Consider the following 12,745-nt stretch of genomic DNA (forward strand, 5'->3'; position numbering starts at 1 on the left):
TCTGTGTGACAGAGATTGGTGCAACGAAGGTGCTGTCCTCTAGAGCCCGCCCATGCCCGTCCTTTCCTCCTAGTTATTGTTTTCATAGAAGTTACTACAACTTCAGGACCACTTCACACCATTCCTGCATCAGAGCGGCCGTCTGTCAGGAGGGAAGGCATAGATCTGTGTTCCTGCAAAGCAGGGCATAAATTCCATCTCTTCCTCCATTAAAGCACCTCCCCCCACAGTACAAAACACTGGCTAGGCACACATTTAACCCTTTGATCACCCCCTGATAACTCCTTTCCTGCCAGTGTCATTAGTACAGTGGCAGTGCATATTTTCTAGCACTGATCACTGTATTTGTGTCACTGGTCCCCAACAGTCAGTGTCAAATGTCTGCCGCAATATCGCAGTCCCACTAGAAGTCGCTAATCGCCATCATTACTAGTAAAAAAAAAAATATATCCCATAGTTTGTAAAAGCGATAACTTTTGCGCAAACTAAAAATATGTAGCAGAATACAACTTTGCCTAAATTTTATGAAAACCTTTTTTTTTTTTTTTTTTTTTTTTTTTCTATTGGATGGCTTCTATAGCGGAAAACAAAACATTGTGGGTTTTTTTTTATATTGTAATAGCTCCTTTTTAGGGGGGGGGGGCGAGGGGAAAATTTTATTTGGGTACAGAGTCGCACAGCCACGTAATTGTCAGTAAAAATACCGCAGTGCTGTGTTGCAAAAATATTGCTTGGTCATGAAGGGGGGTAGTTTTCCCGTAGGGTAAGTGGTTGAATCTGTTCTCTGCTAGACGATTCAAAATGCTTCCTACGCCTAAATACCTGAAAGGAAAGGTATAGGCGCCGGTCCCAAATGTACAGAGAAATATACGGAAGGGGACTATAAAGGCACCAATAATCACAAATTTAATCAAATATCCAAGTTTAATATAAACCTTAACATCCCAAATGAATAAAAATACCGGATTTGTACAAAAAATACCATCTTTATAGCTGCTCCATGGGCATGGAAACCTAAATGACTCCGACGCGTTTCAAGTCGGTCTTATTTAGGGGGTTCTTAGACAGAGGTGAAAGTAAGTTAAATGTCGACAGAAGATGAAGGATCTCAAGACGCCACCAGGGTGTATCCAGGCAACCAAGACGCCACCAGGGTGTATCCAGGCAACCAAGGCGCCACCAGGGTGTATCCAGGCAACCAAGGCGCCACCAGGGTGTATCCAGGCAACCAAGGCGCCACCAGGGTGTATCCAGGCAACCAAGGCGCCACCAGGGTGTATCCAGGCAACCAAGGCGCCACCAGGGTGTATCCAGGCAACCAAGGCGCCACCAGGGTGTATCCAGGCAACCAAGGCGCCACCAGGGTGTATCCAGGCAACCAAGGCGCCACCAGGGTGTATCCAGGCAACCAAGGCGCCACCAGGGTGTATCCAGGCAACCAAGGCGCCACCAGGGTGTATCCAGGCAACCAAGGCGCCACCAGGGTGTATCCAGGCAACCAAGGCGCCACCAGGGTGTATCCAGGCAACCAAGGCGCCACCAGGGTGTATCCAGGCAACCAAGGCGCCACCAGGGTGTATCCAGGCAACCAAGGCGCCACCAGGGTGTATCCAGGCAACCAAGGCGCCACCAGGGTGTATCCAGGCAACCAAGGCGCCACCAGGGTGTAACCAGGCAACCTTAATCCAGTGGGTGGTTCAAGGGATATGGGCCTGATACTCGGACAAAGTAGGTCCAGAAGATGTAGAAATTGTGTTGTCCACAGCCTTAAAGATGGATAATTATCGGGGTGAGTCTTGTGGGTCGGGTAGTTTAGGGTGGATGTATCACAAAATACCAAAATAGGGGTTTGTTAGAAATTGCTGCAAATCCAGAGGGGGCCATGTACAGCAACATCCCCCACCCCCAAGAATAACAGGACCAAGAGGGGGCCATGTACAGCAACATCCCCCACCCCCAAGAATACCACGACCAAGAGGGGGCCATGTACAGCAACATCCCCCACCCCCAAAGAATACCAAGGATTTTGTCCAAGGTTTGTCCACAGCATGCTCATAGTGGTATTTTTGGGGGTGGTGGATGTTGCTGTACGTAGCCTCCACTTGATTTGCAGGTATTTCTATGTACAGCAACATCCCCCACCCCCAAGAATACCATGGCCGAGAAATACTGTGGACAAACTATGGACAAAAAAATTTCATGGTGCACCTTGGGATTTTTTTTGTCCACAGCATGCTCGGTCGTGGTATTCTTGGGGTGGGGGATGTTGCTGTACATGGCCCCCTCTGGATTTGCAGGAATTTCTAACCCCAATTTTGGTATTTTGTGATACATCCGCCCTAAACTATCCGACCCACAAGACTCACCCCGATAATTATCCATCTTTAAGGCAGTGGACAAAATTTTATAAATCTTTTGGCCTCACTTTGAGTATCAGGCCCTTATCCTTTGAACCCCCTGGTGGCGTCTTGGTTGCCTGGATACACCCTGGTGGGGTCTTGGTTGCCTGGATACACCCTGGTGGGGTCTTGGTTGCCTGGATACACCCTGGTGGCATCTGGAGATCCTTCATCTTCTGTCGACATATAAAGTGATTGTAAAGTCTCCTGTGTGTGTTATTAAGAAAAAAGTTATACTTGGCAGCTCTGTGCGGTTGGTTTTGCAGAGTGGCCCGGATCCTCTTCTTGGGTCCCCGGCTGGAGCTCCTGGCCCCTCCCTCCTTCTTGAGTTCCCCCCACAGTAAGCAGCTTGCTATGGGGGCACCCGAGCCAACCTGCAGCTCCCTGTATCCATTCAGACACAGAGCTGCTGTTCAGCCCTGCCCCTCTCTACTGATTGGCTAACTGACTTTGGCAGTCGTGGGAGCCAATGGCACTGCTGCTGTCAGCCAATCGGGAGGGAGAGTTTGGGACAGCTGAGGGACTTGTGGACAGATGGGGCTCAGGTAAGTATAAGGGGGCAGGGGCACACAGGCTTTTTATCGTCATGCATAGAATGCACCTTCTGACTTTAACTTTCACCTCCTTTCTCTAAGAACTCCCTGAAGACTGAGTTGAAACGCGTAGGTCATTAAGGCTTTCATGCCCCTGGAGCATGCTAGACGAATGTGTGAAATGAATATAGCGATGTGAAATGAGGTGGAGGATGGAATGATGAAGTTGGAGATTTCCGTTTTCCCGAGCGGCGGAGAGCCTCGTGATTTCTCACTTTGTATAGAAATTGGGGCTCTTCAATGGGAACGGCTTCTCCACCAATCACCGTCCTCCGGAATTTTCTGCCGGTAACTCATTTCTGCTGCTGTTCCCACAGGAATTCCCTTCGCCACCGGCACCGGTACGCTCGTCTTGCAGGTGCTCGATATTAATGACAACGGTCCTGTCCCGAGTCCGCGAGCTTTCACCATGTGCAGCCGGAACCCCGAGCCTCAAGAGCTGACAATCAGTGATGCCGATCTTCCTCCTAACACCGACCCGTATACGGTGAAGCTGAGCCACGGATCAGAACTCATCTGGCAGGCCGAGATGAATGGAAAAGGTGATTTCATTGTTTGAGGATTGAATCTTTGTAACCGATCCTTCCTAAAATCCCGCGCTCTCTGGGAAGAGTGGGGGGAGGTGACGGGAGGGGGTGCAGCGAGGGGGAGAGGGGAGGTGGGGTGACAGGGAGGGAAGGTAACAGAGGTGGGAGGGGGAAGGTGACAGGAGGAGGGAAGGTGACAGGAGGAGGGGTGGGGTGGGGTGGGAGGGAATGTGATGGGAGGGGAAGGTGGGAGGAAAGGTGACGGGAGGGGGAGAGGTGGTAGGGGAGGTGACAGTGGGTGGGGTGGGAGGGAAGGTGACAGAGGGGAGGTGGGAGGGGGAAGGTGACAGTGGGTGGGGTGGGAAGGGAGGGGAGGTGGGGTGACGGGTGGGGAGATGACAAGATATCTCCCTGATAGGATAAAAACACAAAAATTCTAAAAGCATAAAAAGCTGAGGCAGAGGTTCTCCCCCTTCCACACTACACTGAACACCCACAGCCACCTTTCCCTGGTGTCCCCAGTACAGGAAGTGAGCGTACATTTCTCTGATGGGGACGGCAATAAAAACTTCCGCACTTCTGACTTTACACTTCCCTGAAAACTAAAATAAATCTCTGGCTGGAGTTGCGCTTTAAAGGGATTTAAAAACCCCAGAAGAAAATGTTAAATTTTTGCAGCTTTCATGTGGCGGCTGCATTCGTTTCTTTCACCTGGTGATCTGGCCGGTAAGGTTGGGTCACATTGATGTGATGTGGGAATCGCAGCGATTCCTGGTCCCGCACTGCATCAGAATCTCAGGCAGTTCGCACTGCGCTCTCCGACCCACTGCGGGTGTCCATAAAGGGAATGACTCCCCCCAAAGGGTGTCCATATAAAATTAAAAACACCCCCCCCCCCCCAAATCTGTTCAAAGAACACAGTGTGAACTGTGGAATCGGATTGAATGGATCTGAACAGCCATGCGATCCGATTCCAGTGCAGACAAAGGGTCTCGCACCTTCTTGCTGTGTATCCGGTATGAATTGATATACGGAATGTACGGCTCAATGCGCACTTCACTGAATTCACATCCAATGCGATTCCTGTACAATGACAAGCGATGCCGTACAGCACAGCCTGTCTGCCTTTCCAAAGAACAAGCTACAATCAGAATGTAGCAGTTAGCGGGTTGAGTCAAACCATTTACCACTGACGGGTGCTTACAATGATCAGCTTTTATTGATGTAAAACCTTTATCCCAGAGGGAACAAAACTGTTACACTAACATTTACAGTGACAGTTAATCTAAATCCGCTGGTCCATCTAACCCCTCACCCCCCCCCCCCCCCTGACAATACTGCTGCCCAAAGGTGCCCCCTGTGCTCCTTCATCCAGAGTGGTTTGGGGCGGGGGTGGTATAGGAGGTGGTGGTTTTGGGGGGGGGGGGGGGGCAGGGGGTGTATGAGGTGGAGGGGATGAGGTGGTGGTTTGGGGGGTGTGTGTATAATATGAGGTGGTGGTTTGGGGGGGGGGGGGCAAGGGTATGTAAGAGTTGTGGGGGTGTATATGAGGTGGTGGTTGGGGGGGTTGTATATGGGGGGGTGGTATAGGAGGAGGTGGGGACATGAGGTGGTGGTCTTGGGGGGGCAGGGGGTGTATGAGGCGGAGGGGATGAGGTGGTGGTTGGGGGGGGGGGGGGGTTGGTATAGGAGGAGTTGGTGGTTGGAGGGGGGGGGGGGGAGTTGGGAATATTAGGTGGTGATTGGGGGGGGTGGGGATATTAGGTGGTCTTTTGAGGTGGTGGTTTTGGGGGGTGGAGGGGATGAGGTGGTTGGGGGGTGTATATGAGATGGTTGGGGGGAAGGGGTGTATATGAGGTGGTTGTTTGGGCGGGGGGGGGAGGTGGTGGTTGGGGGGGGGGGGGGTGTATATGAGGTGGTGGTTGGGGGGGGGGGGAAGGGGTGTATATGAGGTGGTTGTTTGGGGGGGAAGTGGTATATGAGGTGGTGGCTGGGGGGGGGGGGTGTATGAGATGGAGGTTTGGGGGTGTATAACATTGCCAATCTAATCTCTTTATGTAGCTGTAATGACGCTCGTACCCAAAGAAGAGCTGAAGGTTGGGGACTACCATGTATACGTTCGTCTCTACGATGCTCAGAGTCTTCCCCAGCTTACGGTGGTCAACGCAACCGTCTGCGACTGTGAGGGCAAAACTGTCAGCTGTCAGGACCGGATCATCGCTGGGGTGGATCTTCCCATCATCTTGGTCATTCTGGGATCCATTCTGGCTCTGCTCAGTAAGTTCTGACAATTTGTTGATTCGATTTGGCGTATTCCCGTCTGTCTTCTAGAAATGTATCCTACTCTTCCATAAACTGACTGAGACAACCCATCCCTGACTATCGTTGGTGCTTAGTAGGCTCCCATCCCTGACTATCGTTGGTGCTTAGTAGGCTCCCATCCCTGTCAATCATTGGTGCTTGGTAGGCTCCCATCCCCGACTATCGTTGGTGCTTGGTAGGCTCCCATCCCCGACTATCGTTGGTGCTTAGTAGGCTCCCATCATGCATTCACCCAGTTTCAGTAGCTGGTTGAGATTTATAGAATTCCATTGGGCGTTGAGCAGGTCATTGTTTTCATAAGTTTTTTGGGAATCCTAAAATGGAACGGGCTACTTTATTGGTTGGCAGTCAATGTATGTGAGACGTTTTTCTCTCATTGCAGTCCTTATTCTGCTGCTGTTGCTGTTCTTGAAGAGGAAGAAGGTGGTGAAGGAACCATTACTGCTCCCAGAAGATGACACCAGGGACAACATCTTCTACTATGGAGAGGAAGGTGGTGGTGAGGAAGATCAGGTGAATGTTTTATTATTTTTGCCTTTTTGTACGAAGGATTAATATTTCCGGTTCTAGAAGTCTCTTCCATTACTGCCAAGTTTCTTACAAGTCTTTTTGTGTGTCAGGACTACGACTTGAGTCAGCTCCACCGAGGCCTAGACGCTCGACCAGACGTCATGAGGAATGATGTGGTTCCAACGTTTATGCCGGCACCACAGTACAGACCACGCCCATCAAACCCTGATGAAATCGGGAACTTTATTGGGGAGGTAAGTTGAGTTTCTGGGCGGGTTTCCCTCCATTGTACCAATCCGTGGCTTTCTAAAGAGATGGGCGTATCGTGAAATGGATTCTCCAGCACCAGGTGGGTTCTGATTGACCCGTCTGGAATGTCAGTGAGGTTCTGCTGCTTCTAAAGTGGAGCACACACTGAGAAAATTGGAGCGATTGGTTAGATTTTTCGTATAGCTTGTTCACAACTTTCTACATCCGATTCAGATTTTCCAAACGAAAAATTTCCTGTATGTGACCTGAACTGTTCATTTAACCAACTGCCGACTGCCCTCCGATATAAATGATTCTGCACTCCCGGGTAGGGGGTGCGCCGGCTCTATTAGACCCCACAGATGCCAATCAGCAGGTGCCAGCCAATGATGTCCACCGACACCCGCTGATCAGCGAGGGGGGGGGGGGGGGGGCACAGGACAGAGCTCTGCCTATGTCTATGTAAATAAGTCAGAGCTCTGCCCTGGCAGTGGGGGATGGGATGGATTTGGTTTCTCTGCAAAGCACTTCCCTTAGTAAAAGCCGCGCACAGTATGCCGAAGTGCGCCTGGTGTTAACCCCCTCCCAGCCAGTGTCAGTACAGTGACAGTGCATATTTTTAGCACTAACCACTATTGGTGTCACTGGTTCCCACAAACTGTCAGGCTCCATTCATGCAGCTTTGGACAAGTCGTTCCCTGTGGTTTCCAATGATAGCCGTACGACTTCCTTGCAGTCTCTCCAGAAGTAGTTCATGCATTACTTAGGCTTCAATGTTAACCCTTTGAAGCTGCGTGAAAGTCGTACCTGAATGTAACTTGTGTTCAATACAATGTAACTTGTGTTCAATACAATGTAACTTGTGTTCAATACAATGTAACTTGTGTTCAATACAATGTAACTTGTGTTCAATACAATGTAACTTGTGTTCAATACAATGTAACTTGTGTTCAACTGTTCTCCGTTTATCACTGGTCAAAGCCAAAGTCGTATCCAAGTTGCACCCATCCAAAGTTGTGTCAAAGTTGCACTCCAAAGTCAGAGCAAATTTGGAGTTGTACGTCCGACAGTGGCGGCCCATCCATCAGGGGCGCCGCCTCCCCATCCATGTGTCCGGCCCCCTAATCTACATGCAGGGCGCCGAACGCATGGATTCCAATGGGGGGTTTTCTTTTTTGAAGCATGTGATTAGAGCCCACCCAGTTGTGACAATAGCGAATGAATATTCCCTATTGTCACACGCATCATCCTCCTGGCCAATGAGACCCATTTCCCACTTGGCCGAAAGGAGAAGCCATGCCATTGGCCAAGGAGGAGGGAGGAGACGCAGAAAACTAAGGGAGAAGCTGGGGCTGGTGTGGTCCGGGGGGGGGGGGGGGCGCGTGGCTAGTGTGTATGGTGTGCGGTCTGGGGGGGGGGTGTATGGTGTGGTCCATCTAAACCCCCCCCCCCCGGCCCATGGAGCACCAGCCGCCACTGACATCCAATTGTCCAATGCAATATCGCGGTCCTGCTGTAAGCCACTGATCGCCGCCATTACTACTATTTAAAATAGAAGTTCGTAGAAGCAATAACTTTTTTTTTTTCTCTTTCTTTCTTTTTTTTTTTTTTTTTTTTGTTTGCGCAAATCAATTTAATATACTCCTCAATGGGATTTTTTTTTTTTTTTACCAAAAATGTAGCTGAATACATATTGCCCTAAGTTTATGAAGAAATTCAATTTTTTATTTTATTGGACGTATATAGCATAAAGTGTGGGGGTGTTTTTTTTTTTTTTTGCTTCATTTTATATAAATTTCATTCCTATAATAAAACACCCGGAGGAGATCAAACGCCACCAAAAAAAAGCTCTATGGGAAAATGATATAAATATTTGAGTACAGCGTTGCATGACTGCGCAATTGTCAGTTAAATTAATGAAGTGCAGGATCTCAAAAAATGGACCTGGACGTGAAGGGGGGGGGGGGGGTAAATCTTCCAGAGGGGGAGTGGCAATGAAACAAATTGGATAGGAAAGACTGCGCAGGATCAGAAACCACAACAAAAGCCAGTCTGAGAATTTCCGTATAATTTATACCATCCTTGGTTTTGACTTGCTGTAAAATATTGCAAAAAACTGGCCGATCGTTTGTCTGATATCTCTTCGTGTTCTCGGCTTTAGACACATCCTGACATTTTTATTCCCAGTTTGTCATTTTCTGTTGCACATCTGAATGTTGCCATCAGGCGATCTTTTTATTCCTTTTATTCCCAGATATAAAGCCTGTGGAATGACAAGCATGTGATGGGAAACAATTGTCCAATCACAGGCGTTTGTAAGGTGGTGTCAAACCTTTCCCTCCTCTGTCACCCAGTTATGTCACCCTCTGAAGTGTGGAGACATTTTAAGAGGGTCAAATATGGGCTTCCTTTTAGTGGTAAGGTAGATACACCCTACCTGCATGCTACAGGTCAGTGCCCATTTCCTGTATACCCAGCATTGTCCCAGGGGGCCATTGGTCAGTAGACCCGGCATTGTCCCAGGGGGCCATTGGTCAGTAGACCCGGCATTGTCCCAGGGGGCCATTGGTCAGTAGACCCGGCATAGTCCCAGGGGGCCATTGGTCAGTAGACCCGGCATAGTCCCAGGGGGCCATTGGTCAGTAGACCCGGCATAGTCCCAGGGGGCCATTGGTCAGTAGACCCGGCATAGTCCCAGGGGGCCATTGGTCAGTAGACCCGGCATAGTCCCAGGGGGCCATTGGTCAGTAGACCCGGCATAGTCCCAGGGGGCCATTGGTCAGTAGACCCGGCATAGTCCCAGGGGGCCATTGGTCAGTAGACCCGGCATAGTCCCAGGGGGCCATTGGTCAGTAGACCCGGCATAGTCCCAGGGGGCCATTGGTCAGTAGACCCGGCATAGTCCCAGGGGGCCATTGGTCAGTAGACCCGGCATAGTCCCAGGGGGCCATTGGTCAGTAGACCCGGCATAGTCCCAGGGGGCCATTGGTCAGTAGACCCGGCATAGTCCCAGGGGGCCATTGGTCAGTAGACCCGGCATAGTCCCAGGGGGCCATTGGTCAGTAGACCCGGCATAGTCCCAGGGGGCCATTGGTCAGTAGACCCGGCATAGTCCCAGGGGGCCATTGGTCAGTAGACCCGGCATAGTCCCGGGGGGGGGGGGGGCATTGGTCAGTAGACCCGGCATAGTCCCGGGGGGGGGGGGGCATTGGTCAGTAGACCCGGCATAGTCCCGGGGGGGGGGCATTGGTCAGTGTACCCGGCATAGTCCCGGGGGGGGGCCATTGGTCAGTGTACCCGGCGTAGTCCCAGGGGGGGGGGGCATTGGTCAGTGTACCCGGCATGGTCCCAGGGGGGGGGCATTGGTCAGTGTACCCGGCATAGTCCCAGGGGGGGGGGGGCATTGGTCAGTATACCCGGCATGGTCCCAGGGGGGGGGCATTGGTCAGTGTACCCGGCGTAGTCCCAGGGGGGGGGGGGCATTGGTCAGTATACCCGGCGTAGTCCCAGGGGGGGGGGGGGCATTGGTCAGTATACCCGGCATGGTCCCAGGGGGCCATTGGCCGTTGGTATGAACATCTGCCCTCCTGGGATGGTGGCAGCGATACACGACGTGATCCAATCCTATCCAGCACTTTGTACTTTCCTGTAACTGTCTACAGTGACGGTCACTTCACTCCTTCATGGCTAAGTGACAGTATTTGTATCTAGAGACCCCGTCACCAGACCATTAATTTCAACAATCTTCCAATGAGTTTTATGTGAATTTTATGTATTTTCTACAGGTTTACCTGTAAAATCTCAGAATTCCCCAAATTTTGCTTCTCGGTGCCACCATCTTGGATGGGATGTTGGCACCCCAGCAGACTCAGAGCTGTCAGAGTGGTACTCTATATAGCATTTCCCTTCACTCCATCCCCCCCAGCTGCTACATAAAGGTTATGTATTTGGTGCTGGCCCAGCTCCTCCGCCCCTAACTAAAGGACATTGGATACAAACAGGTGGAGGAGGGGGCTGTGTGTCGGGATGGAAGGGGGGATCTGTGGCTGTGATTGGAAATTGGCGCTGGAGCATAAATTCAAAGGTACATTATACAAATAGTGGAAGAAAAGGAAAAATATTGGAAGTGTTTAAAATATTTTATTTTCCTGTTTTTCACCTGCAATATTACATTGGTGACCGTGTCTCTTTAAAGCCCACCTTTGGCCGGCCCTTCCTTGTTCACGCTTTACCACCCCCCACCGGGCTGTGGCCCTTCCTTGGGTGCAGCCCTTCTTGACCATGCTCCACCACCACCCACCGGGCTGCGGTCCTTCTCTGACCATGCTCCACCACACCCCACTGCGCTGCGGTCCTTCTCTGACCATGCTCCACCACCACCCACCGGGCTGCGGTCCTTCCTTGACCATGCTCCACCACCACCCACCGGGCTGCGGTCCTTTCTTGACCATGCTCCACCACCACCCACCGGGCTGCGGTCCTTCTCTGACCATGCTCCACCACACCCCACTGCGCTGCGGTCCTTCTCTGACCATGCTCCACCACCACCCACCGGGCTGCGGTCCTTCCTTGACCATGCTCCACCACCACCCACCGGGCTGCGGTCCTTTCTTGACCATGCTCCACCACCACCCACCGGGCTGCGGTCCTTCTCTGACCATGCTCCACCACCACCCCACTGCGCTGCGGTCCTTCCTTGACCATGCTCCACCACCACCCACCGGGCTGCGGTCCTTCTCTGACCATGCTCAACCACCACCCACTGCGCTGCGGTCCTTCCTTGACCATGCTCCACCACCACCCACCGGGCTGCGGTCCTTCTCTGACCATGCGTCACCACCACCCACCGGACTGCGGTCCTTCCTTGACCATGTTCCACCACCACCCACGGGGCTGCGGTCCTTCCTTGACAATGAGTCACCACCCCTCCCTGGGCTGCGGTCCTTCTCTGACCGTGCTCCACCACCACCCACCGGGCTGCGGTCCTTTCTTGACGACGCTTCGCATACACTGAGCGGTGCTAGAGTGACCAGTGCTTTCAGTTTTGAATGGGACCCCTTCCTGAGGTTCAGACAAGGGCCAGATCTGACCTCTATCATGTGAGGAAAATGAGGACCTCCCCAGCCCTCTGTAAGCTCTGACATGGAGCTTTCACAGGTTTGGCTCCCAGGGTGATGGAGGAGCACAGAAGGTCGGATGGTGGTGGCCTTTATAGAGACTGTCAGTTCTCCCTAGATGAGTGATGGCCGGCGTGTTGAATAATTGTGCTGGCAGATTAAATGGAGATAGCGCAGACCATAGATGACGCCAGTCATGGGTGCCCCCCCCATAGTCTCGAGTCAATTAGTAAACACATCTGGACCTGGCATTCAAGGGTTACATTTCCATTTCCTGTGAGTGGACATTACAGGGAACTGTCCGGGGCTTCTGATGACGGGAAGCGGCTTAATGGATTCTCTGCCTCATTAACAGCAAAAATTACCTCTGAAGAAGCTGACGGAACATTCCGGGCTTAATGTTCTCCTGTCTCCTGGAAGCTCCATTCTATTTCTGCTGCCCATTAGATGGATTTTCAGGCTTTGACGCACAATTACAAATTATTGCTGAAGCTATAAAGTAATTTTTCGTCTAATTTGTTTTTGTTGTTTTTCTTTTAAGAACCTGATTGCTGCGGATAACGACCCCACGGCCCCCCCCTACGACTCTCTCCTGGTCTTTGATTATGAAGGCAGCGGGTCAGAGGCCGCCTCCCTCAGCTCACTCAACTCCTCCAATTCCGACCTGGACCACAACTATGACTGCTTGAACGACTGGGGCCCCCGCTTCCGGAAGCTGGCGGATATGTACGGGGGAGAGGATGACTAAAGGTCCCAGGACGGACAGATGGGACTTGTCCAGAAGGAACTCCTAACCAATCGCCTTACACACTCTATGGTCAATTTTTATTTTGTGCTTCGCAAGTACCGAAGAACACATGATGCCTTACTTTGTATATATGGCTGCCGGCATAAAATGTGCTTTTAGCGTTCGACATTCAGTCCTTAGCCAGCGTGATGCCACAAGACTACTAAACCGTACCAACTCCGTGCCTGCCGCCACCTCTGGACTCCATCAGCCTTGTTCATGATTTTCAGAAGAGAACATC

General features: G+C 51.4%; 1 protein-coding gene across 1 annotated transcript in view; it reads left to right on the forward strand.

The window, feature by feature from the left end:
* The window catches only part of LOC309566040 (EP-cadherin-like), a gene marked incomplete at both ends in the record, with an annotated part of 37,826 nt that extends 25,361 nt beyond the window's left edge, over positions 1 to 12,465 (forward strand). Inside the window, 5 exons of the mRNA XM_082271063.1 lie at positions 3,310 to 3,534; positions 5,581 to 5,796; positions 6,224 to 6,354; positions 6,462 to 6,605; positions 12,259 to 12,465. Of these exons, the coding sequence (XP_082127189.1) occupies positions 3,310 to 3,534; positions 5,581 to 5,796; positions 6,224 to 6,354; positions 6,462 to 6,605; positions 12,259 to 12,465 (923 nt within the window). The remainder of the gene's footprint in view (positions 1 to 3,309; positions 3,535 to 5,580; positions 5,797 to 6,223; positions 6,355 to 6,461; positions 6,606 to 12,258) is intronic.
* Between the last annotated feature and the right edge of the window lie 280 nt (positions 12,466 to 12,745).

The sequence above is a fragment of the Pelophylax lessonae genome (genome assembly GCF_965119305.1).
Source record: "Pelophylax lessonae genome assembly, chromosome: 10".
NCBI lineage: Eukaryota > Metazoa > Chordata > Amphibia > Anura > Ranidae > Pelophylax > Pelophylax lessonae.